At 37.4% G+C, this 25,171-nt stretch overlaps 3 protein-coding genes across 5 annotated transcripts in view; 2 read left to right on the plus strand and 1 right to left on the minus strand.

Moving 5' to 3' along the window:
- The first annotated feature begins 1,889 nt into the window (after window positions 1–1,889).
- Window positions 1,890–7,210, plus strand: LOC149081198 (transmembrane protein 223). The gene is made up of 2 exons (XM_089238017.1): window positions 1,890–2,299; window positions 6,727–7,210. Exons 1-2 carry the CDS (start codon window positions 1,930–1,932, stop codon window positions 7,026–7,028), a joined length of 672 nt encoding a protein of 223 aa, XP_089094143.1. The 5' UTR covers window positions 1,890–1,929; the 3' UTR covers window positions 7,029–7,210.
- Window positions 7,211–7,256: 46 nt separating this feature from the next.
- Window positions 7,257–19,805, minus strand: PIG-F (phosphatidylinositol glycan anchor biosynthesis class F). Its single transcript, XM_089238016.1, has 4 exons — window positions 19,510–19,805; window positions 15,556–15,647; window positions 14,401–14,526; window positions 7,257–9,924 (listed from the first exon to the last, which is right to left on the minus strand). The coding sequence occupies exons 1-4, from the start codon at window positions 19,756–19,758 to the stop codon at window positions 9,687–9,689; spliced, it is 705 nt and encodes a 234-aa protein (XP_089094142.1). The 5' UTR covers window positions 19,759–19,805; the 3' UTR covers window positions 7,257–9,686.
- Window positions 19,806–20,002: 197 nt separating this feature from the next.
- The window catches only part of LOC149081200 (protein zer-1 homolog), a 32,210-nt gene continuing 27,041 nt past the window's right edge, over window positions 20,003–25,171 (plus strand). The window contains exon 1 of one of the 3 annotated variants that reach the window (XM_089238013.1): window positions 20,003–20,108. The gene's annotated coding sequence lies outside the window, so the exon portion shown is untranslated. Of the gene's footprint in view, window positions 20,322–25,171 lie in introns of all 3 variants that reach the window. The other 2 variants (XM_089238014.1, XM_089238015.1) reach the window with 2 other exon arrangements.

Genomic DNA, 25,171 nt, shown 5'->3' on the forward strand with positions numbered 1-25,171 from the left:
GGACGAGGTGCATGTCTGGTTTAGTAGTAGTAGTAGTAGTTATAGACTATTTTCCATATTATTCTGGAGTAAGATGGACCACGGCCGAACATTGGCGGCATTTCACAAAAGGGGAAGTCAGTGTCAAAGGTGGAGCCGACTGATCTAATGCATATGCGTATTGTTACGATGGCGCGATTCGTTCGATGGCTCTAAGAAATATTGAAATCGGTTGATACCGGTTTCGGTGTGGCGGAAATGACTGTGATTGGTGGAGAACTGGCAGTGCGTGTAGAGAAAAATCTAGAAAGTCCCGCCCCTCCAAACAGGGATTCAACGCCCTTCCAGGCAGTCCGTATGGGGGCGCCGTCGACTAGGAAACTGTAAAATAGAATTTTGTGGCATGTTCTTTTTCTCGAAGTTTCTCCGGGGTTATAAATAGTGCGGCGCTCACAAGATGGCAGGCTAGAGAGGCTCAAGGAGATTTAGTCAGTCGTGTGTAAACGTTGAGAGAAAGTTGTTAGCTCTCTGATTAGCCTGTAAATACGTGTAAATTGCTGTTCTGTATATAAATCTGTGTTTGTCCGTCGAACCGCTTCTTGTTTTCTCGAAGTCTTGTGGAAAATTATCCGCAACAGTATATATGAACTGACATCATCATCATCATTATGGTCGGCTGAAGTTGGTTTTCTGTGGTTCCCAACTTCAAGGTGCAAATGCGAGCCGATCTCCCCGTTAAAAAGTTTCGCCACAGAGAGCAACAGTCTTACAACGATAAATCATTCAATCATAACACTTCACTCATAGTTAGAAAACCTGGTGACAGATGGCAGCATTACACATAACAACCATTACAGAGAAACAAAAAAAAACTTCACGTCAGGTTTCACTACACGTACATGCACATTCCCGCATGTACCGATTCGTTGGGGGTTCCGCGGGGGGTGGTTGTGTGGGCGGGGTGCATGTGTGGTGTAGCAGTAGTTGGTAGGGCCTCCAAAAAATGGTTCGGGGATCCATGATGGAGTCAGCCACCTCGTTGGGCAGTTTGCCTGTTGTGGCGTTGTATTTGTATTTTATTTGTATTTGTATCATGACCCCCTCACAAATCATCGTCGTTCTCCTCTCCAGGGCCGCAACTGGGGGGGGGGGGGAGCGGGCGAGTCTCGTGCCCCGGGCGCTGGATCCGAGTGGGCGCAAATTTCATTCTGAAACCACTCCTTCTACATTACAAGGGGGCGTTAAAATGCGCGCTTGCCCCGGGTGACCAAGCATCTAGTTGCGGCCCTGCTCCTCCCCCTTCCTCAGACTTTCAAATCTGTTCAAATTTGAATAGATTGGCAATGCGGGATTGGTCAAAGTGTGTAAACATGTGATAGAGAAAAAAACTTAAATACTGTGTATATGTGTCAGAGTGCAAAAAAAAAAAAAAAAATTCGGGGAACCTGAAAAGGAAGACAAAAGGGTGAATTTTCTAAAACGTTGGAGGACACTTGAAATGACATTAAAAAAGGAAACATGTCCTCCTAAAAGAGTGCGTCTGCGTCAAATCCACCTCTGATAGGAAAATACCGATTTACCGGTTGATTTTGCAAAATGTTTGCCTTCGCTGAGCAATTTTTTCGTGCACTGGTGCCTCTTCGAAAATAGTTATTTTTATTCACGCTAGGTGACAGCACTACTCATACGTACTTGAGTCGTAATTCCAGCCGATGTAAAGGCACTCTCAATGAAAGCCTTATGAAGATTATTTGTTTACATTCTTTTCAGCTCGGCAAGACAATTTCTATGTGTTCTGTGATTGTTGAAAGCTCTTTCGTTAGTACATTTTTATAACATATTCTATGCTCTTGTGGAAGTTTCTTTCTCTAACAGGGGATGGCCCGAAGGCATAAAGCCCTGTATAATTGAAGAAGAAGAAGAAGAAGAAGCTCGGCAAGACAAGACGGCATGAGTTTGTTGTGTTGTTTTCGGAGACTCGGGAATGTCTTCAGCGACGTCCGTTTATTTGTTAAACGTTCCGTCGGCGTCACGCGTCCCAATCGCGATGAAGTCACGCCGATGGACGCGGTCCGCAAGCTGAAAGAGAACGTGAAACTGTATTCTTGTGACGACAAGGGACGGCGCTACAAGTACTTCGGCATTATCGGTGTCGGGCAGGCCGTTGTGTGGTCGTACTGGGGATACTCGATGCACAGAGACCTCAAAGACGTCGGCGATTATCAAGTGGTCGACTCGACGCAAAGCTCGCTGTGGAGGAGGATCAATCTGGGTGACCAGGTCTATCGGATCGGCGCCTTCGCTACATGTCTAACCGTTGGTAATTATTGAATCGCGTATATTCTTTACCGCAATTATAATTATCGATGCCATCAAAATTGCGTGACCAAGGGCTGCCTCACACATACGCGTAACTGCGCACTTGACGAACATGCATGTTCAATATTTTTGTACGCTCGTGCAGTTTCCGGCCCGTGATACACATGCTACTAAATAACACGAAAGCATGTGTATCCGGGACTTCCCACCAGTGAGTGAGCAAGCAAATGAGTGAGTGAATAAGAAAGTGAGCTGAATGAATGAACGCCAGGGTCTCTGCCACCGGACTTATCCCGTTGCCGAGATCTCTTCCAGCCCAGCTTTGTGGCAGAGTCTGGAACAAAGCGAGTGCACCTAACAGTCTGAGTGTGTAGCTAGTGTTGTGTATGATATTTCAGTGCTGCCATCTTCAAATTGTGAGTGAAGTGTAATGATTGAATATTTGTAACGTTGTAGGCCTGTTGCTCTCTGTGGTGAGACTTTTTAACGGGGAGATCGGCTCGCATTCAAACCTTGAAGTTGGGAACCACAGAAAACCAACTTCAGCCGGCCATCACTGTGGCGCCGGTGGGGTTTGAACCCGGATCCTCGCGATGCGCGTCCGTCACTATGACCACCACAGCGGCTAAGAAAGTGAGCTAATGAGTAAGTGAACCACATGAGTGGGTGAGGACGTGAATGAATGAATGAGCTAGTCAGTGAGAGATTTTGTGATAGAGTGAGTGTGATATAACTTGCTGTATTTCGTGTGTTTTTGCAGTCCTTTTTAATTTTTCTCACTTGCTAATTCACTCATTTATATACTAAAAAGCTGTCTGCTTGAATTTTCAGGGACACAGTTGGCCCTTAGTTCATTTCTAAGTCAGGACATGTTTCGGCAATTAGTACAAACACACACATATGTGTGTAGGCTGTATCTTGCCTCCTCCCAGACCTTTATGTCCAACTCTGCCTATGATTGTTTCATTTCCCGCCATTTGTCAATTTTTTCAGGTATTTTTCTCATAATTAGCGGTTTTGTTCGTTCACCTTCATCACCATTTTTGGCAACAATTGGCAAATGCCAGTGTTTTCCATAAACACGGGAATTTGAGTACATGGGATTTCAAATCATTAGTACGAAGCTGCGCTGACCACATTCCCTTGGAAAACACGGGGGAAAATTTGAGATTCCAAATCAAAATTTCCACACATCCGTGGTGACGCCACTTATCCATATTTCCGCAGTAGATGGTGCCACTATTCCAATAAATAAAACTGCACAGAACAAAAAGCTGTTGCAAGTTTTCCTAACTCTGAAACAGCTAAACAACAGAAAAAATTCTAGGAATTTTGACGGCAATTGGTGAATGCTGTGGGGAAAAAACATTCATATCAGTGAAGAAATATATGTTTCAAAGTGGAAAAAAAAAGTTCCCCCAGAAGAAAAAAGTTAATCTGGGAGAACATAGGACGATACTTGAAATGATATCAAAAAGGACCTTGGTAACTCTACCCGGAAGCCACCTTAAAAAACCCCTGAAAGTTCAACCTAAAGTGCTGCCCTCTTGTGTAAGTCCCCCCAAAGTTCATATTCACCATATTTCCAACTCAAACGTATTAAGCAGGGCCACACTTACCAGATGTGGTCCCCCAAGCCTAGATTTTTCTCGTCTGTGAAAGTAGGAAATTGAAAATTCAGAAAATGATGATCATGGAAATTCAGGAATAAATGCAAGAATAGCTTTTCAGAATAAATAAAAAATCGTTTCGGAATAAATAAAAGAAATCGTTTCGGAATTCATGAAAATTAAGAATTCCAAAGATGACGAAAATTCAGAATTCATTTTTGAAAAAAATCCAGGTATAGTGGAAATTCAAAATTTATAAAAAATATCAGAATTATTTCTTTGCAGATGTATAGATAAATACAAAATTAATTCTATGTAGATCAGTGGTTCGCAACCCCTTTTAGGCCATGTCACCAAAGCCGCTCTGAAATCGTGATTTCCCCTGCGTGGAAATTCATAATTACATGACAAAAGTTTTTTTTTGTTATGAACTTTTTTGCTTGGCATTCCTTAAATTTATCAACCAGGGGCGTTACACCTCGCCCCCCCCCCCAGTTCTTTCTTTCATTCTGAGCACAACTCTGGTCTATCGTCACTGACAATTTACTACCTAGTGAGTTGTTGTGCCAAAAGTGTAAGTGTGCATACCTAACAGTCCGAGTGCATATATAGTGTTGTGTATGATTTTTCAGTGCTGCCATCTATATCCCTCCCCAGCAATTTCTTGTTATTCAAAAAGTCCTATTTACGTTGAAGAATCCAAAAAATTTATTTGCTCAGTAAAAAACAGCAGTTCTTAACCAGAGGTCCTTGGGGAAACTTCAGAGGGTCTGTGAGTTTGGGTGAGATAAAAATCAACTCCACACAGATACAAACCGAATATTATTTTGTAAAGGGTTCTGTGGATTTCATCTTACTGGCACAAATTGTCCGTGTAAGGCAAAACCTGTGGTTAAACCCCTTTCAAAGAAAACACCTGGGGGAAAAAAAGTCATCAAGAAATTGTTTTAAAAGTCTAAATTTGAAGTGATATAAAAACGGTAGAATTTCTGAAAAGTTCCAAGCCTTAACAAAACTCATTCTCTAATTGCCCCCCACCCCATTAAAAATCAAATTGGCTCCCACAGTGGGAATCACAGATCAAGAAGATTTGCAGAATTGATGAACATTTTCAGAATTGTGAAAAATTATTGTGGCTGTAAATACAGGAACCCTCCAAAACATGGGGGGGGGGGGGGGGCGGCTGTGTGTGACCGCACTCTGTTTCACAACTTCCGAAGGACAGCCCTGCCCTCAGGTCAAACGAAAACTCTACCGTAACAAAAGCAACCCACACTTGTGGCATCAAAGTTCCCTATGTTTAGATATTGAATTAATATTCAAGAACTGAGCGAAATGATATTGGTGAGGAGATCGGACAGAGCAGGACAAAGAAGTATAGTATACAAACGTTCTCAGCATCAACCAATGGAAACAAAAACTGGTGGTTAATGAAAAAAAAAATCTCAGCTCAGAGAAAAGTTGAAGGCAGCCGATATATCAATATTGATTACATTTTTTCATGAAAATTTTGAATTCTTTAAGGTACCCGGAGGCACTTCAATGAGTGTGTCCAGAGTCAGTCAGTCCTACATTCTGTAGAAAGCATCCCCTGAAAATTGACACTTGAAAGTATGATTGTTAGATTCACAAATGTTGCCACAGATACAGCTGGGGGTGAACTTATTTGATTAATTCTGTGAAGATAACCATTATTGGTAGGTGCTCTGTTGGTCATGAGAAAAATTGATTCAAACTTGTGGCTTGTAAAATAAGGAATTCCGCAAACAGGCACCATGTTTGTTGGCATCTGAAATCAAAAGGGCATTGACCATAAAAAAAAAAGGTGTTGTTCTTGCTTCCTGCTATTTTGGAACTCGTACGTTGATCCACCGCTCTATGCAGCAAGCGCCAAATCCTGAATGTGGCAAGACAGGGGCACAAGTCCTTTGTGGGAGGAGACCACAGCAAGCTGACCCATTTCTTGGTTATTGATTCATGATGAAAATAGATTCACTTGGAAATGAAATATAAAATTTGCATTGAAGTGCTGCTGCATTTGTTACTTGACAACACCCGGTACCACCCCCTTGTAAATAATGATAGTGTCAAATAGGAATGTAGCAGCTTACGACAACACTTTTTTTTTTCGTTTCCAAGTGAATCTATTTTCATTATGAACCAATAATAAAGAAATGGGTTGACTCCCATTTCACCACATTCATGGTTTGGGAACAATTCCCCATGAACCTTGCGAGTAATGGTGAAATATTAAAAATATGACTTCTAATTCTTTTGAGTGGCATCACAGTCTGGCCTATTCATATACAATATATAGCCAAGTATCACATGTTGGAGATGAAAAACTTCGCAAACTTGCTGTGTACTACCCAGCTTACAGAAATCTTGCCATCGGGGGGGGGGGGGGGGCTTCTTTTTCCAGGTAGGCAATTGTCAAACCCAAAGCTTGTTGAAAATTAAAGCGCTGTGACTTCTATGGAGAAACCAGTTGTGAACTTGTGTGTCAAATAGAGCGATGGGTTAGAACTACAGTTGCCAACATTTCTCTTGTGCATTACATTTTTTTTTACTTTTCCCAGTGACGTGGTTGCTGTTGCTTTTTTGTGGTCTTATTTCATCTTAAATGCTATCGGATTCTTAATTTATCAATGCTACGTTATACAACATTGTATGTTATATTGCACATGCAAATATATTGCACATGCACAATAAACGTTGGATGCACAAATGATAACCTGTCTAACAATATTTTTCCCAGGTCCCTACAGTATCATTATTAACAGGTTTTACTGTATAATGTTTTAAAAATATTTTGCAGGTATTGCAACAGCATTTATAACGTTAACTCTGCCACTCCGCATGGTAAAGTCAATCGTTCTTCAAAAAGGAGCTCGTTACACCATATTAGAAACTTACGGACCTTTTGGGAAAACACAAGCCATGGAAATCCCTTTGAACAGGCTGAACTGTTTACATACCAGGCAAGCGAATCCTTCGTATCTGTCACTCAAAGTCAAAGGGAAAGCTTTTTATTTCCTTCTCGATCAGAAAGGAACTTACCACGATCCTCGTCTGTTTGATCTCACGGTTGGCGCTTCCAGCGGTAAAATAAAGTTATAATGACATGGAAATTTTTTTTCAACTGGGTTGTTTTGTTAGAAGTAGAATTATTTGAACTTTTTGGGCGATTTTAATTTACTTGATGTACATATATATGACGGTAGAGATTTGAAACAATGTTTTTATTTTGGTTAATGTAAATAAAGACTCGATTTTCTTCCTTGCAGAAAGAAATGGTAATGAAATAGAGCTTGATCATTTTAGTACATAAGTCTTGGGCAGCCACAGTTTACTTTTCTCATTTTTAATGTTGCAACAACACAAATATGTTACACATAAAAAATAAATTCACATCGAAATTTTTTATATCGTTATTAAATAATAAAATAAATGTCATCACATTAACATCAGTTTCAGACTAGAATTCAAAATGCTGTTAAAATAGTGATACATACTAGCTGTTGATCAAATGAAGAGTTGATGAGACAGTCCGAACTGATAAACATATCTATACCAGTTAGAATAAAGGGGGCAAAAAAATTTTCATTTCAGTGTCCATGGCTAGCCTATGTTCTTTCAAATAGGAGATGAGGCAACTAAGGATGGGTCTGGACTATAGATTGGGGATGTTCCAGTAAATCGCAGCAAAATTTGACAAGAAGATTGGTTGTTAATATAGAGGCTGAGGCATGTGGGAGGGGAATCAAACACTATTTGTTCTGCATCAGTATTATTCAACTGCTGGTTTGCAAAACATTTTGCTCAATTTGTAAAGCTGTTAAATAATTTTATATTTAATGAATATGTGTTTCTAAACTAATTTTTATTTCTTAACTGTCAGCAGGTCCGGGAACTATTTCTCCTATTTACGGTATATATATTTATATATACAGGTGCAATACCGCTTATAATATTTTTCTGTTTAGTAAGACTTATTTTCATGGTCTGAACAAATTCTCGTTAAGATTTCCCGCTTACAATGTTTTTCATGACAGTTTTTTGGAAAGCATAAACAACATCAACTGTATAAATATTATTTTTCTCCTTAGTTTCTTTTTTTCACCGGTTCACAAATAATTTCCTGGTTTGTCAAATTACTTGTTTATTTTTTGCCATTTTGTCAAGTTATTTCTCTCTCCTACTTATTTACTTCTGCTGGTCTGCAAACCATTTCTCCTTATTTATTTTTTGCTAGTCCACAAGTTATTTCTTACACTTATCTATTTTTTGTCGAATCATTTCTCCTAATTATTTTTTGCCTGCCCACCAATTATTTCTCCAACTTATCTATTTTTTGCCAGTTCGTAAATCATTTCTTCTACTTATTTATTTTCCTCCCCCACCAGATGTGTTTATCATGGAGTGAAACACTGAATTTTCTGCTCTTGCAAAACATGCCATCTTTTTTTTCTGCAGCCCTCATCACATCTCCATTTGATCTAATAATTTCAATGAAAATGTCAGTTAAGCCTAACAAAAATAAATTGAGATACAAATAACAAATGTATGCATACATATATAAACATCATTGAATATGAACTCTCAAATAGATTAATCTGAAAAAAAGCCATCCGTTAATAGCCATCCCATCAGAACAGAGAGTTTGTATTCGCTCACTAAAATGATGGACAGTTTTAAGAGTATTTAGAAGACACCAACGAATAAGGCAAATACACAAAAAATAATAAAAGTCCTAATGCATTTCAACACCAATGGGTGCCGTCTTCAGAGGAAAAATTTAACCACTAGTTTCGCTGACCGAGTTTCCCATTTGGGTTGAATACCAAATGCTCGGTTGCTCAGCGGAAGAAGTACGTCTGTTCACTTCAAACGTTGCGGTCAGAATGAAGCGGTGAGCCTGCGTGAGATATTAATGCAGCGTCCTGATTGGACATTTGTGAAATAGTGCTATCCGATTGGTCCATTCGAATTTTCTTGTAATTCCCGCTCGAAATGAATTTAAGCCATGGTGTTGCGATTTATTATCGTTCACTAGTATATTTTTGAAGGCCTGAATATATGTGCCTTCATAGAAATATAGATCAACTGTGGACTTGACTTTGTGAAAAACTCTCGCTTCTTGAAATTTGAATTTTTGGCTTTCTTGCCAACAGTGAGCGGCGATGGTCGATTTTTCTCATTCCTGATTCTTAACACAGCGAGCGTGTTCAAATTTACAGATCACATAAGTAACCCATGGTACAGTTCTAGATAACTTAATTAAGTGGCCAGTGACATGTTTACAAATAAATGAAACGGCTGGCACTCTTCTAAAGGTTGAACACTCTTGCATTATGACAAGATCTCTTATTTTCCCCCCCATAAACTACAATCGAACCCTGATGTAACAAAGCAGACCAGAATGATAGAATCAATATTTAAATGCTTTATGCCAGGGCGTGACAAACCGAAAAGTGATTTAGGCACCAGACAAATTTTTCAGAAGTGAAACATAAAAGTAAACAGTTTAAAATAACTTCTTTTTTAAATTTTACACACACGCTGATATTTTTTTCCTTAAAGTCTGTATTGTCCTCTTACTCACCATGGCGACCCGGCATTTGTCAGCCCTGCCATATACTACACATAAGCACACCCAAAGATGCATATATTGAGTTTTGAGACACACTTCTGACTAATAATGACACAGCACAAACACATCTGATAAAACAATGTTCACAGTGTAATACTTCGGATATTTACAAAAAAAAAATTGTTCTACACAAATATGTTCCACGAAATATGCCTCTTATCTCTGCAGGAACTCCACACACTTGTTAATCCGATATGACAGTGTGCTGCCGCATAGCCAATGCATGCACCGACACAACACGTTGTGGGCCATTCCTGCCACGGTCTGTCCCAGTCCAAAGGAATCGGGAATGCACCAAACCAAGCACCTATTATGCTCAGCATCACAGAAGTGTACAAGTAATTCTCACTCGCTGTTTCATGCCTGGTGAACGGGAAAAAGGTTTTTATTGATATATGGAAATAATTATTGTGTAATGCAGATTATTTTAATGTAAGTGTACATGCACCCTGTGTTTTACATAATTGATTGGTTCTTCAAAATAATCGTGTAAAGTGAGCCTACAATATAGAAACAGAGTGTTTACCCACATGCCCAACAGGAAATTCTGTGACTTTTCCTTGACATTTGGTGACATCATTGTAGTTTAACACTCATTATTTGGCAACATTGACGATTCACCATTCAATATTTAGCAACATTGAGAAATTAACAATCAGTATTTTGCAAAATCTCTTTTGCTCACAAAATAAAACACTTTGTCAAGATTTAGCACAATGATGATCAACAATAGAAACCCTGGTTGTTTTTGCTGCTCGCTGTGTTGACTTTTTTAAACCCTCCGTCGGGTACAATGTACAATGAGTTCACGATGTGCCTGATAGAGGGTCAAACGAAAATAGACTTGCATTCGTGCTTTAAAGTTGGAAAACCAGAGAAAATCATCTTTAATTGACCACCACAACACACTCGTATGCCTATTGGGCTTTCGTGATGGGAAGCCTGATGGAGGGGGAGCGTGATTTTTCTGGAATAAAATCGAGCACAGGAACTTTCTGAGAAAAATCCAAAAATTTATTCATTAAAAAAATCTGTGACCTTTCACATTTTGTGACTTTTTCTTCACTTCCCTGAACTTAGTGACTTCTCCGTGATGGTAGACACCTTGAGCACTCCACCACTAAAATAAGAGAAAGGGAACTATTTTAGGGAAGAACCTAGGGTTGCAGATGAGTTTTTTTAGTTGTGTGTTAGCGTGAAATTCAAGCGACTGGCACCAAAAAAGGGGAGAGAAAGAAAGGCTCTATAAAGTAACCTTGAGAGCGAAAGGGAAAAAAAATATTTCCTTTGCGCACACATAACATCTTTAAAGAGGAAAAGGGGCGATATATTATCTTCCTTCATAATTGTGTGGGTGTGGAAGAAAAAAATTATTCCACACAGTGTATGAAATTTTTCTCCATAATGTGAGCAACATTACTGTATATTGGCAACTTCTGAAATAGGGTAATGCCCATATTTATAGGCGTAAAGTTATTGAAAATGCTTGGAGGGCTCAAACCCAATATTTCTGGTGGGTGGGGGGCAGATACAAGTTTACACCTATACACATATTTCTCGAAAAAAGTGGTTCAATCACAAAATTTTCTTTTGTCTGTCACCCATTTTATTTCAGCAGTAGGTAGAGTTCTGGGATACCCTGTATGTGTTTAGTGAACTTGCATGAAGAAAAATCTCCAAAACTACAACACGATTTTTGTTCCTAAGTAACCAGCCTCATTTCCCAATCACTTACGACTAAAAAGGACAGAAAATAACAATTTTATACTTTAAATTTTGCTTTTGAGAACTCAGGAGGACAAATTTTTATTTTGCAATTCAAATACCTGAAAAGCGAAATTATGTGAATTGTAAGGAAGTGTCACGAAAATGTTATGCAATAAATGAGTTTTTCTCTAAAGGTGTCAGTTATTGATCTCATAAATCATGGATACTCACGGGTGACGTACAGCCAGTCATCGCCAATAAATCAACAAAAATGTCAAATTGCCTCCCATTACCAAAACTACAGCTGAGCCCAAGAAAACCTGATTTTTCAGAACAAAAACTGCAGATATATCAATAGTATTATTGCAGCCTCTTCTCATTCGACTTAGTATCATGAGATGCTAAAGTTATTTTAAAAATCAAAGGTATCTTAATAATTCTAGGGCGCTGGGGAAAACCGAATTTGGCTTTAGTTTTGTCAGATTGACTCTAGTTTCCTAGATGATTAGATTTTAAAGTGGAAATTAAATTTCAATAGTGATACAGACTACATTTAAATAGTGAAGAATAATACTCAAAAGAGTACCTTCACCAAGTAATTTTAGACTAATTTCAATATTCCAGTCACCCGATGGTGATTGACTAATTCACAAATACGAATCTCCTCGCCACACAGTTTTAGGGGGGGAATCATCATTTTCGTAATTATTCAGACTAAGCAAACACAGAAATTACAACTTCTACCCAGGAACAAAGGAATAGTTTTTTTTTTGTTTTTTTAGAGATGTAAAATTTTTGAGAATAATCTTTAGGAGAATATTCTCTGGAAGGACTACTTTTATAAATAACTGGGGAATATTCTTATCAAAAATAATTAAGAAATATTCTCAAGTTATTAATAATAGTCCTTCCAGAGAGTATTCTCAAGAATATTTGTAATAACATATATTATAATAAATATAACTAACTTTAGAATGTGTAAATCACGATGTGTTGCCACAAGAAAACATTTTGTTGTTGTTATTTTCATGGATCTGCCCTGAGCAGACATACCAGGTGTACAAGTATGAAATGCGGATTTCAGAAAACTGATGGTGCACCAATGCAGTTTGTACTATAAAGAATTGACACTATGCCATTTTGTTGTGTCATCAACAAGTGTCATATGCGCACGAGTGATAAATTGGAAAAGTGTGTGCATAGTGTTGTATTGTTGTGTTCAATATGTTGAAAGTTATACTGAACGAAGAGCATTCGCAGACAGCATTAATTTTTTTGTTTTCATTTGAAGAAAACTGCTGCTGCATCATACCGATTACTTCGAGAAGCTTATGGTGAACATGCTCCATCGCAAGATACATGTCAATGATGGTTTCGGTTTTTCAAAAGTGGCGACTTCGATGTTGCAGACAAGGAACATGGAAAACTGCCAAAAAAAAAGAAGATGTGGAATTGGAAGCATTGTTGGACGAAGATGATACTACACAGACACAAAAACAACTCGCAGAGCAATTGGTCGTTAATCAACAAGCTGTTTCCAATCGCAATGCCCCATGACAACGTGAAATGCTCCTTGACAATGTTCAATGTGCAATGCTCCATCACATACAGCAAAAGCGGTTTGCGGCACGTTGGAAGCACTCAGCTGGAAGTTCTACCCTATGCAGCTTACTCACCAGACTTGGCTCTTTCTGATTACCACTTGTTTGCATTGATGGGTCACGCACTTTCTGAGCAACGCTTTGGTTTGTACGAAAATGTGAAAAAATAGCTCGATGAATGGTTCGCAGCAAAAGGGGAAGATTTTTACTGGCGTGGTATTCACAAATTTCAGGAAAGATGGGGGAAATGTATAACAAGCAATAGAGCATACTTTGAATAAAGCACTTTTTATCACTCTTCCGAATTTAACATGTTTTTTTTTAAAAAAAAATCCGCATTTCATACTTGTACACCTGGTAGGTCCCTTGGGAGATCATAAACTTGTATTCAGTTTGAGTGTAGTCGATGTGTTGTTTCTGTGATGTCATTGTATGTATTTCATTTATACAAATAAAAGCCTTTTTCTCTCTTGAAAAAAAAAACCAATTCTTATTATTTTCGATAAGAATATTCTCTATTAATTTATAATAATAGTCCTTCAAGAGAATATTCTCTGTCTCCCATCTCTCTTCCTGTCAAGAAGATGGGAAATATTGAAGTTTGTAGCCCATAGTATTAAAGTTTGAAAGCAAGAAAATGAAACCAACATGACTGAATTGCACAACTTGCAAGTAAATGTGAGCAAATGAGAATTTAAGTGTATGTACATTGAAGAAAACAACAGTTCTGTATCTTCTTAGAATGAAGGTGATCGTATAAGAATAGCTTCCTTTTAATCAATCAACTTTGGTTCAATTTTTTTGTTTTGAACTTATTTCTGAAAATTTATCTAATTTTAAAATAACATTTTAAGGTTTAAATCTTAAAATGCCCAAAATTTTCATAACCAAACTTTTAAAACCTCTCTCACCATGACCATAAGAGAATATTCTCCAACTAAAGGTTGTCATTGAGATGGGAGGGTGATTATGTCCAAAATTGCTTTGTTTCAAATGCTTCAGGCAATGGAAACTGAATTATATTTCATAATGTAAATAAAATTGGTAAAAAAAAATTTCATTATTTAAAAGGAAAATGAATATTCTCGATTATTCTCCAATTTTTACATCCTCGGAATATTCTCACCTCACATCTCTAGTTTTTTAGAGATAAAGAGTTTTTTTCCCGCTTAATATATCAAGGAAACAGTTTTTTTTTCTGGATATTATGCCAAGGCACAAACTCGGATATGCATCTCTTTCTACCATCCCACTTGGGGAACATTTGCTGGAAGTTAAGGGAGGCTACTAATGCCTCAATTTCAGCACCTCATGCTACAGTACATGAAATAAGGAAGGCAGGGTCATGTCTCGAGTGGTGTAGATGGTAGCATGCTTGCCCAGTTTGCAAGAGGGCCTGGTGTTGAGTCCCAGCGGAGACTACATGACTTTTCTCTAGGAGTTACCTCAGCATACTATCCAGAAAAAATATGTTTCCTTGAAATCTTTTCTTTTTGTCACATAGTATTGATAGGAGGAGGAAAATACTCACTTGGAATCGAGGAATATCAATAACATATTCACCAGACTAGTATCATTCCACCAGCAATATATGCATAACGGATAAGCAGTCAATAACGTCATGAAACAACTGAAATAAAGTGTTGCTGAAAACGACCTGTAGATAGAATGAGAAATTATAGATGGAGGTAACATCTATAGCAGGGGTTCTCAACCTTTTTCAGCTGCAATCCAAAATCAAGACCAGCCTTGTGACCCACAGGACTATTTATTTTTCGAAATTGGTAAAACCAGTCATGCAATAAGTGAATTTCTAACAGGATTGTAATTTGGTTTGTACAACTCATCTCGGAAGCCCCTACAAATCAAGTTTGAATCCAGACCCATTGCACAAAGGTCCCTGGCTGTTAGTTGATCTAAATGACCCATCTCGGAAGCCCCGGAGACCCAACTTTTTGTTGTGACTCAAAGTTCAAGTCTCTGGCTTTAAGTTGATTCATATGACCCTTCTCGGAGGCAGCTACAAATGAAGTTTGAATCGGGTCCCATAACTCAAGAACCCCTGGCTGTTAGTTGATCTAAATGACCTATTTTGGAAGCCCTGGCAACCCACGTTTGGGTTGCAACCCATAGGTTAAGAATCTCTGATATATAATAACTGATTAAATTTAAAAAGCCATTGTTCAATAAATAAAAGTGTCTTGGGGCAGGGTGGTCAGTGCAAGTTCGGGTATCATTTGCGGAGCATGCCTTTACCACCTTAAATTTTTTCAAATTTGAATCAAATTTAAAAAAAGGCTGATAGAGAAACATTGAAATGATACATGATACTCGAACCCAAGAGACTTTTATTTATAATTCTGTTGACGCTTGTTATAATGACCCCCCTCCCTGTTACAGCAACCATTCCATTACAACTAGTAGTTTGAGTCACAAATGTTTTCACATAACTATCATATATGTTCTCCTTCTGATACAATTATCACCTGGTAATACACCCGTTTGACAGAATTATGAAGGTATAACGAGCGTCAACTGTACAAGAAGGTATTATGAATATAGGAATGTAAGAAAAAAAACTAAATTTAGAAAAAAATTGGCAATTGACAAAAAATAGATTCACAAAAGACTCGCAAATTGATGAAATTGACAAAAAATGTTATTGACTAAAAAAAAATAGACTCACTCCATGAAAGGAGCACCAAACAGCACGGCACCAACGTAAAATGTGAAACAACAAACTGTGAGTACGATTAGATATTTGATGATTGTGACCAGCTAAATAGGAGAAATAATTATAAAATTATTTGTTCATCAAACCACTTATGATTCAAAAACTATATTTGAAAAGAAAAAAACTGCATGAAACAAATTTGTGGTTTCTTCACCCTTAAATTCAATGTTTCAAACTGAAAAATCATTTTTTTTTTAACCCGAGGTACTACTTTTAAATTTTTTACAAAAGCTTTTGAACACTATTTTTCCTATAATGTTTGTATTTTTTTACTTTTTTACAAGGGATTTACAGGATGAATTTCACTTAAACTGCAGAATGAATGGGGGGGGGGGGGGGTGAATAGATGAGCCCATAAACGCCCCCATAGCCACTCTTGTCATATCTCTAACCGTTTTTGAGTTATGGTGAATAGAAGAGAAATGTGTCAGGTCTGAAGTAAACAAAAATTCATGAAGTTTCCGAGAAAGACCTACATGCAAACTAAGCACATATTGAAGAGGGCAGAAAAAAACCTTGTTGAGCTATAAGTGTAGAGAGATTGGCAGTGTACAAAGTCAAATCGTATTCTACAAACACCCTTCTAGCTACAATTGATCAAATTTACGATAAAGTTTCCCATTCTACCACCTTTCCAAAAAATCCGGCAATAAACCATATTGATGTTCTAGTTCAGGAGAAATTTTGCCTATTTGTTTGATGAAATACATCACTGAAATCCGTATTCGATGAAGTAGACATTTTGGTAGGTTTTGCCAATCTCCCAGAGCTTGTAGCTCGCCATTAAATTCAGATATCCTGATGGAAATGGTATACCTTATCTGATTTTTTTTTTAAATTCTGCTTTTTGCATAGTATGTGCTTAGTTTGCATGTTGGTCTTTCAGAAACTCCACAAACTTGCGGTTTTATCAGACATGACATAATTTTTTTTCTATAATATTCTTATCTAGTGTAACTCGGAAATGGTTAAAGATAAGACAAAGTTGCTATGGTATTATGCTTCACATGGGCTCATCTATTATTCCCTCTTTTGATTGGCAGATTAAGTGTAATTCCCCCCTGTATAGTAGTAGATTCTGATTAAAAGAATCATTGGCTAATCAAATCAGCCATTTATTATGCTTATATATCCAGAGTCACTCTTAGAGGTGCGTGACAGGACCAGTCGTACCAAGACCCACGGCTTAAAGAGCCCAGCACTTACAGTAATAGAGGTGAAGATGAGGGACCTGGAACGAATGTGAAGGTTGTGGTGGCAAAAATCCCTGGCATAATTTTGTTTAGCCTGTCTTGTTCAAATTGACCAATTCATCTCTTTTCTTTTCCCGTTTTCTTCTTCATCACCCCCTTTTTTTTCTTTCCAATTTTCTAACTCTCTTCATAGGCCTTCCTGGCCATCTTGTATGCCAACAGTCGTCCTAGTTGGATGGGAATCGGCTCCATATTCTATTCTGGTCTGGTAGAGGTGAAGAATATACATAATCAAAAATACATTTTCTTTGTAGTAAACAAGGTGTGTGTTTGAGCTTCAACTGATTTGATTCAGGAATTATCAATTCTCTAACTTTTTCTTTCATTAATTCTGAATTTCCATTTGTGCTGGAATTAAATCTTTTAATTATTTATCATTTTTGATCCATCAGTTTTAATTTTTCATTAGTTCTCAGATCATTAGGCCCTAATTTTCATTATTTCTTTCATCAACATAAAATTTTCTCTTCAATTCTAAATTTTCCTCGATTCAAAATTTCCATTAATTTTTGTGTAACATTTCATTGTGTCTCTATTTTTTGAGTGGATATTTTTCAGCATTCCTGTGTATTCTGTGATGATGCATGAATCTTTGGATGTCCTGATTACCCTCCCCCATTAAATATATGAATGAATCGGGACTAAGGAGCTCCTAAATTATTTTTGCACCGGACCCCATGTGTGATAAGGGGTGGCCCTGCTTATATTGACAAACAACATAATGACAAATGGTCATTGAATATCCATTACATCATAGTTTCCCAAACTTTTTGCTCCACACATCTCCTTTTCGGAAATTTTTTCTCGCATCACCTTCTCACCCACAAGGGGGCGATATTACCCATTTTGGGAAAACAGTTTTACACTGATAAGAAACCAATATCCAAGAAAACCTATACACACAACAGTTATTTAACCGTGGGCATATGGCTATAATTTTGTCAGTTATCACAACAATTGTAACCATTTCATTTTCAGAGTAATGGACACTTTAAATATTGAAATATGTTTTCAAAATGCCTCACGAAGACTTGAGCACCAATATAATGGAAATGATATATTTTGGTTTCATTAAGTTGCAAAAATAAGTTTAACAGCGGAAAAAAAAAAAGGTGAAATGAAGGTAAATTGTCAAACTTCAATGAAACGACAGTGAATAATAAAGATGCATGAAGTGGAGGGTTCCCACTTCAAACTTCTTCCACCCGCGGTGTCTTGTATTCTAATCAATACTTATTTTAGGCTCCCCAGAGCCATTGATCTAACCTTTGTTGGTCACCTTTGTTTAACCTTAAACCATCCTCAATATATCTATCCCTATGATTTGGGGTCATCGCTGTGTTGGCATATTTTTTTGTGATAATCATGACCATTTATAATTAGCCATAGATAACCATAATTATTATGGTTAGCTATGGCAACCCTAATGATCAAAGGAATCTGAATATCGATATCATAGTGATACATATTGATCTAGATAATGTCTCGCAAGTCCTTGACATGAGCAGAGGATGAAATAATTTGCAGGAAGTCACAGATTTTTTCACACAGAACAGCTATTTTACATGTATTTACCGACAACGATTTCACAAACTACAAATAAAGTTCTCGCATTGAGGAGAAAGTCCAGCAACACCGACTCTTCACTCTGTCTATCACATAGTTTTATAGACATAGCAAAAATTCTAAAATTCTTCCATAGTTTGTTTTTTGGCACGACTTTCTAAAGGTTACAGAGAACTTCCAGACTTTTAAACAAGATTAAAGTGTTTAACTTTACATTTCCAGTTTGGCATCACTCCAACTTGACAGCATTATGAGGGTTCCTCAACAAATTGTGCCACCAATTATTTACTGATAAAACAAAATTTTCGTAACAATACGGGGATAGACATATAGGAACCAGCAAAAACCCAAATTTCGGACACTTGACGGATCAACTGGGCTGGCCACTTCGAGCCAACTTTGAGCTTTGATAGTAATATATATATATACAAAATATTTCAGTGGTCCCATCAAAGTTTACAAATATGTAACATTCATATAACAATATAGAAAATTTTAAAAAGAAAAACTAAGACCATCTTTTTATGAGAGTGCTTCATTGCAATTTGATACCCCTTTCAAGCACAGGCCTGTTGGAATCAACAGTGAAAAGGCACAATGTGGGATGACCACTGTTAAAAGTGATTCTGTTAATTCTTAAAAATTAGGTTTCAGTTGTGTGGGGCACATCAGACAACTTTGGAGCCCACCGGCCATGTGTTGAGCCTTAAATGGTTGCCCCAATGAGTTCTGAATCACAATATTTTCATAAATTATTGAAGGGGCTCCCACCCACTTCTCAAAATTTACTGGAGGAAGGGGGGGGGGATTCCTCAAACATAATTGTGAGGCTAAAATGACTCCAGCCTGATACACAGTTCTTATTTCCCTGTTTCTTTACACACAATTCATTACAGAGGGGGGGGGGGCATGCTGAGTCCCTAAATTCCACCTTAACCAGTGGTTTTTGAGGAGCTTATGGGTAGCTCTCATAGAGAGGTTTCATTAGTTTCTTAGTGCTTAATAGACACAGGATTTGTTAATACACGTACAAATGAAGTTAATAGATTAGGATATGAAGAAGGATAGAAGAATCAATAATTATTACTCTGGGGTCGGCGATTACGGAATGAGATCCCGATCGTTTTTGCGTTGCTGAGGATGCGTTGTTGTTGTTTTTACCGTAAGAGAGCATGAGGTTAACATTGGACATGGTCACGCAAATGAACACCAAAAAACAACCCCAAAAGAAATTGCTCAAATGCACGAAAGCGGCGATAACCAGCGCCACGGCGATAGCAAAACTGTAAACAACATAGCGACGGATATTAAGGTTCCTCTTTATATTAGCCATCATCCGAGTCGGGGATATCAAAAACAGCCGAAGCCAAAAGTAAACAAACAATCACTTCCGCAATTAATAAATTTCTGATGAGGATTACTGAAATGAAAACGAAATCAAAACATAGCGCATCAAATCTAGAAAATAATCAGATATTAATAATAAATAAGATATTTTCTATATCACGGCTACATTATATTTGGATATTTTTATTTTTATGAAGCGTTCGTTGATAATCATATCGTCCCCGTAATGTGCCATCGTGTAAGGCCTCCGTGAGTGACTGTAACCAACATAGCTGAAAGTGATCATAATCACGATTATTATTAAAGGGTCATACGAGGAACGGAACGTCGCTCGTTCAGGTATGACGTGCGTTTTTCGCTGTTATCATCCTTTCCCGTCACCCCAATCAAATATTATCGCAAAGGAGGGGTAATTAATAATCCGGTGGTTAAAATTTATCTTTCTGTTATCCGAACGGCTTTCTCGATTTTTGTAGGTGTCTATGAATACTGTTAGCCATCGCAGGTAATAATAATAATAATGACGAGCTGTAAACAGTATGTGATGTAATGGTAGGTAATGTGCTGGCAAGGTTCGAACAAACACATTAAAAACGTAATTTTCACTGAAATAACAGTTTCATGAAATAAATTGTGAGTTTCGTTTTATACAAATACAAGCATGTTTCGTTTTATACGTCATTTGTTATATTATTATTTGGTTGGCTCGTCCCCCCCCCCCCAAATCATCAAAGTCTGTGGTTCTTGACCAGGGGTCCAGTAAAGGAGACCGTGGACTTGATGAGCAAAGAGGCCCGTGGCTTACATCTTGATGGCAAAAGCGATCCCTTGCCTTCATCCTAGTGGCACAAAGGGTCTGCAGAACACGAAAGGTGTGTTTTGAAACATTAATGCTTCAAAAGGTTACCAATGGTTGAAAATTTGAGGCAAAGTAAGGGTGCTCCACGTTTTGGAGGATGTATGCCGTGTCATTGGAAAGGAAACGTGTTGCAGGCCACTTAAATTAATCTCCAAATGTGCCGCTCAAGTGATGTGGAAATGTGCTGCGGGTCCCGCAAGTGATTTGTAAATATACTGTGGTTTATATTAAGTGATCTGGAGATATGCTGAGGGCAGCTTAACCATTCAACTGGCCAATCAGTTTCTCTGGGTGCTACCGATGGTGGCCCCTTTTCCGAAGATGCATACACTTTTAAGTTTGAAGCTATTAAAAAAAAATTTTTTTTTTTGGTTGAATTTTTTATGAAAACATCAAAACTGTCTTTATCATGTTCTTTGCTATGCGTGTAAAATCATCATAAAAAATAATAAAAGTAATTACAGTAAAACCTCTTTTTTTGCCAACACCTGCGTTACAAAATACTTTTATTGCACAAGAGAAAATAATTTTGGCCGTAAAAGAGGGGTGTCTATCAAGGGGAGGTCTTACTGCGTTGATTAATGTTCTAAATGGAAATATTGAATTTGTAATTAAATGCAGTGACTGCATGGGTTGTTCAAGTTCAAAGTGAATGCAGGGAGATATTTCTTGATAATTCTGTTAAAAAATGTATTGAAATTTAAAATGGCATGTTAATAGAATATTTTTTCCTTGTATGCTAATAAGTATAAGATCAAGGGGCAGCATAAGTGAGGGTATGGTGCACCCGGATGTCGTGTTGTAAGGGGCAACACTGTAGACTTTAGTTAAGCCTCCATGATTTAAAAAAATTTTATGCAGTGAAAAATCACATGACATCATGCTTTTGAGTCATACCTAGAAAACGGAGATGTTGAGATAACTTGAGGGGAATAAATAGACAGGGCCTCTGTGACCGTAATACCAAAAATAAGAAGGTAAGCTATCAAAATTTCAAAAACATCTAGGAAACAAAATGGTAGGTGAATTCAGAAAACTTAAAATGACAAAGAAAAAGGATTATCAAGAGCTAAGAAAAGAAAGGAAATAAGGGAATACAGAACAAAGAAAGTTATAAAAATTTCAATAAAAACAGAAGACCTGAATATTCTGATGCAATTTCACCTAGAGAAGCTTTTAAGAATCGGCATTCATATGAGAAAGCTGTTCCATAAGACAAGAGAAGTTTACCTAAGAGTCCAAATAAATCTAAAGCAGTTATTATATAAAAAATTAGCTCATCAATTATTACCACGTATTTTACAGCCACCTCTTCCAAAATCAAGAGTTGCAACACTTGACAAGAAACTGCGAGCAGAAACATTTGTTAAAAGATTGCATAACTTACCTGGTACAAAAGACTGATTATAAGAGATTCATGTGGTAAAAAAATCCAAGGTACAGAAAAGATATTTATACATGACTCTTGGAGAAACATGCGAAATTTTTAAAAATGAAAACTGGAACATGAAGATTGGTCTTTCTAAATTTTGTGAGTATCGCCCAACACCCATCTGCTTGAGGCACAAAACACCACCAAATTTGTGTTTGTGCATGTGTCATGAAAGACATACTAGAAGGAATGAGTTTTTTTCTTAATCGCACATCTGATTTCGTTAAACTGATTATATGTGAAGAAACTAATGAAAACTTATTACCAATCTTGTGGTAACTGTGGAAGCTTAAAGAAATTTCATTGTATAATTGAAGATTTATCAACACATCTAGAGGAAGAGGTTTTTTTCAGTGGATGTGAAAGTTGAAACGAATGTCGTGAAACAAAAAAAAATCTGTTTAACATTCAATGATTCATTCACGAAATACGAAAAAAAAATGGTTTCTACAGCATATTAATGTAAAACAACAAGAAATGTTTTTTGAGAATATTAAAAAAAAAACAAACTTGCAAAACTTGCAATCTAATACACTGCTGTTGCAATTTGATTTTAATGAAAACTACAGTTTCTTTTCACAAGATGAAATTCAGTCAGCCCATTGGAGTTTCCACATTATGTACAATATATACTGCTATGGCTTATTTCGTTTATGATGATACTCTCAAATCTATTCCAATAGTGTGGGGCCTGATTATCTGCACCATGATAAATATGCAGTTACCATAGTTAATAATAGTGCTATTGCAAGAAAAATTAAAGATGACTTTCTACAGCTGATGATCTATAAAGAAATATATCAATCGGATGGAACTGCTCAACATTTTAAGCAGAAATATTCTATTTGTTTAGCAATGCTACAACCAGGGGATATAGAATGACATTTTACTGCGATTGGGCATGGAAAAAACCTGTTGGTGGAACCATTAAATGCAGAGTGTGGGAAGCTACATTAGCAAGAAAATGCTAATGAGTGAGAAAATGCTGAGAGACCCACTCAGTGCTGAAAAGTTCATAGTATCATAGAGTATAGTATAGATCAGCGGTTCTCAACCAGTGCTCTGTGTGGACTCCCAGGGGCTCTGTGGCTGCTCCAGAAAAATATTTAAAAAAAAAACCAGTAAATTTGAAAAAAATAATTATAAAGTTTTTTGAACGAAAAAAATAAGTTAGTAACTTTGACAAGTGAATAAAAAATAGGCCCAAAGGGCTCCACCATGGAAATTATATACCAGAAAGGGCTCCTGTGTCAAAAAGGTTGAAAACCGCTGGTATGGATATTCTTTGCCATTCAGCGAAGAATATCTGGAAAAATATATCTTCATTGTATATTTCAAAGAATAAAGTTGAAAAAGAAACAAAGTCACTCAGTTCACTTGTGTTTCCCAGGCAGGGAATGAAATCTTTTCTATCCCTAAATACAAGGAAACCCTTTTTTCATAAAAATTTCAGATTAAATGTTGAAGGCAGCTAATTGTCTCCAAAACCAAAAAAATTCACTAAAATAAACCTGCAAACGAGAGAAGTTCACACAGAACAGCATAATGACGAGAGACAGCCAAAGAACCGTGTGGAATAAATGTTGGCAACCAGATTTTAGTTCTATCTCCAGGGAAGTGTAAAATGAAATGTTTTTTGGGTTTTTGACACAGAAAATGTCAGTTAAAGTAAAGTTTCTGCAAAAAAAGGAACTTTTACTTGGCCATCAAAAGACGATATTTGCGATGTTCATTGGCGTACGCAAAGCTGAGAATATAGTGTTATTTTGCAGGAAAAAACGTAAACCCCCCCCCCCCCATTGAAAAAATTCTGTGTACGCCTATGGTGATGTTGATACTGATATGAACATTAAAAAATTGCCAGCCAGAGCTTGACCGTAAATGTTACTTGCCATTTGAAAATTTTGATTTTTTTCAACTATGTAATGGGTTTATACAGTAAAACCTGCTTTTTAACGGAACCTGTATTAAACAGAAATCTGTCTTCAATAGAAAATTGGAATTACCCTTTAATATAAACTACCTATTAAAAGTGTGTGGAACTTATGCAAACCTTCCTCTGTGATACCAAGCACACATAATCTTGGATCACAAACAGGGCCGCAACTATAGGGAGCAGGTGGGTCTTGTGCCCCGGGCACTAGACCCGAGGGGGGGGGGCGCAAATTTCATTCGGAAACCTCTTTCAACATTACAAGGGGGTGTCAAAATGCTCGCTTGCTGCGGGTGACCAAGCATCTAGTGGCGGCCCTGAGCACAAACAAGTATATTATTTCTTTATTGTGCTGTGTAAGATAGATTATGCCAAAGGGCGTATTTCTATGTTATTTTATTTACAATCTATGCATGGCAATTCAAATAAAGTGTAGGCCTAATTTGGGGGTGGGGGGTATTAATGTGCCGCCAAATTTTGAACGTATTTGTCATTTTTCTTTTGTTCTTCAAATGCTATTAAGTTTTCCTTCTCATTCAGTCTTAAATAAATTTTTTTTTTTTGCAAACCGAGCACAACTCAGGTCTATTGCCATAGGCAATTTACTACCTAGTGAGTTGTGCCGGAAGTGTAAGTGCGTGTACCTAACAGTCTGAGTGCGTATCTAGTGTTGTGTATGATTTTTCAGTGCTGCCATCTATATCTCAGAAGTGAAGTGAGTGATGTGTAGTGACTGAATATTTGTACTGTTTGTAGGACTGTTGCTCTCTGTGGCGAGACTTTTTAACGGGGAGATTGGCTCGCATTTGCGCCTTGAAGTTGGGAACCACAGAAAACCAACTTCAGCCGACCACCACTGTGGTGACGGTGGGGCTCGAACCTGGGTCCCCACGATGCGAGTCCGTCATTATGACCACTCGACCACCACAGCGGCTCTTAAATAAACTATCTCTTCAGGAATTTTTAAATGAATTCTATTTTCTTTCAAATTTTTATTTTTAATGTGTTCTGTTTGGCGGAGCGCAATATCGGCGATGTGCCGGGAGATTTTATCCTGGTGGAATACCGGGGCAAACTTTACCTAGGTTAAATGATGACAGATTTTGATGGGTCTTGCGTTTCAGCCGTGAATAGCATGTTTTGGGTTTCACCTAATCTTAAAGATGAATTTTGGTATA

Source organism: Pholcus phalangioides, unplaced genomic scaffold (genome assembly GCF_987345545.1).
Source record: "Pholcus phalangioides strain wild (caught in Gottingen) unplaced genomic scaffold, Ppha-v1.0 ptg000010l_1, whole genome shotgun sequence".
NCBI classification, from domain to species: Eukaryota; Metazoa; Arthropoda; class Arachnida; order Araneae; family Pholcidae; genus Pholcus; species Pholcus phalangioides.

Excerpts from the sequence above, each read along its gene's own strand:
- LOC149081198 (XM_089238017.1), top strand. The coding sequence starts at position 1,930 with ATGAGTTTGTTGTGTTGTTTTCGGAGACTCGGGAATGTCTTCAGCGAC. Across the intron at positions 2,300-6,726 it reads CGCTACATGTCTAACCGTTG|GTATTGCAACAGCATTTATA; the intron begins GTAATTATTGAA and ends AATATTTTGCAG.
- PIG-F (XM_089238016.1), bottom strand. The coding sequence starts at position 19,758 with ATGATGGCTAATATAAAGAGGAACCTTAATATCCGTCGCTATGTTGTT. Across the intron at positions 15,648-19,509 it reads CCGTAATCGCCGACCCCAGA|CTGGTCACAATCATCAAATA; the intron begins GTAATAATTATT and ends TCTCCTATTTAG. Across the intron at positions 14,527-15,555 it reads TTTGGTGCTCCTTTCATGGA|GTCGTTTTCAGCAACACTTT; the intron begins GTGAGTCTATTT and ends TTCTATCTACAG.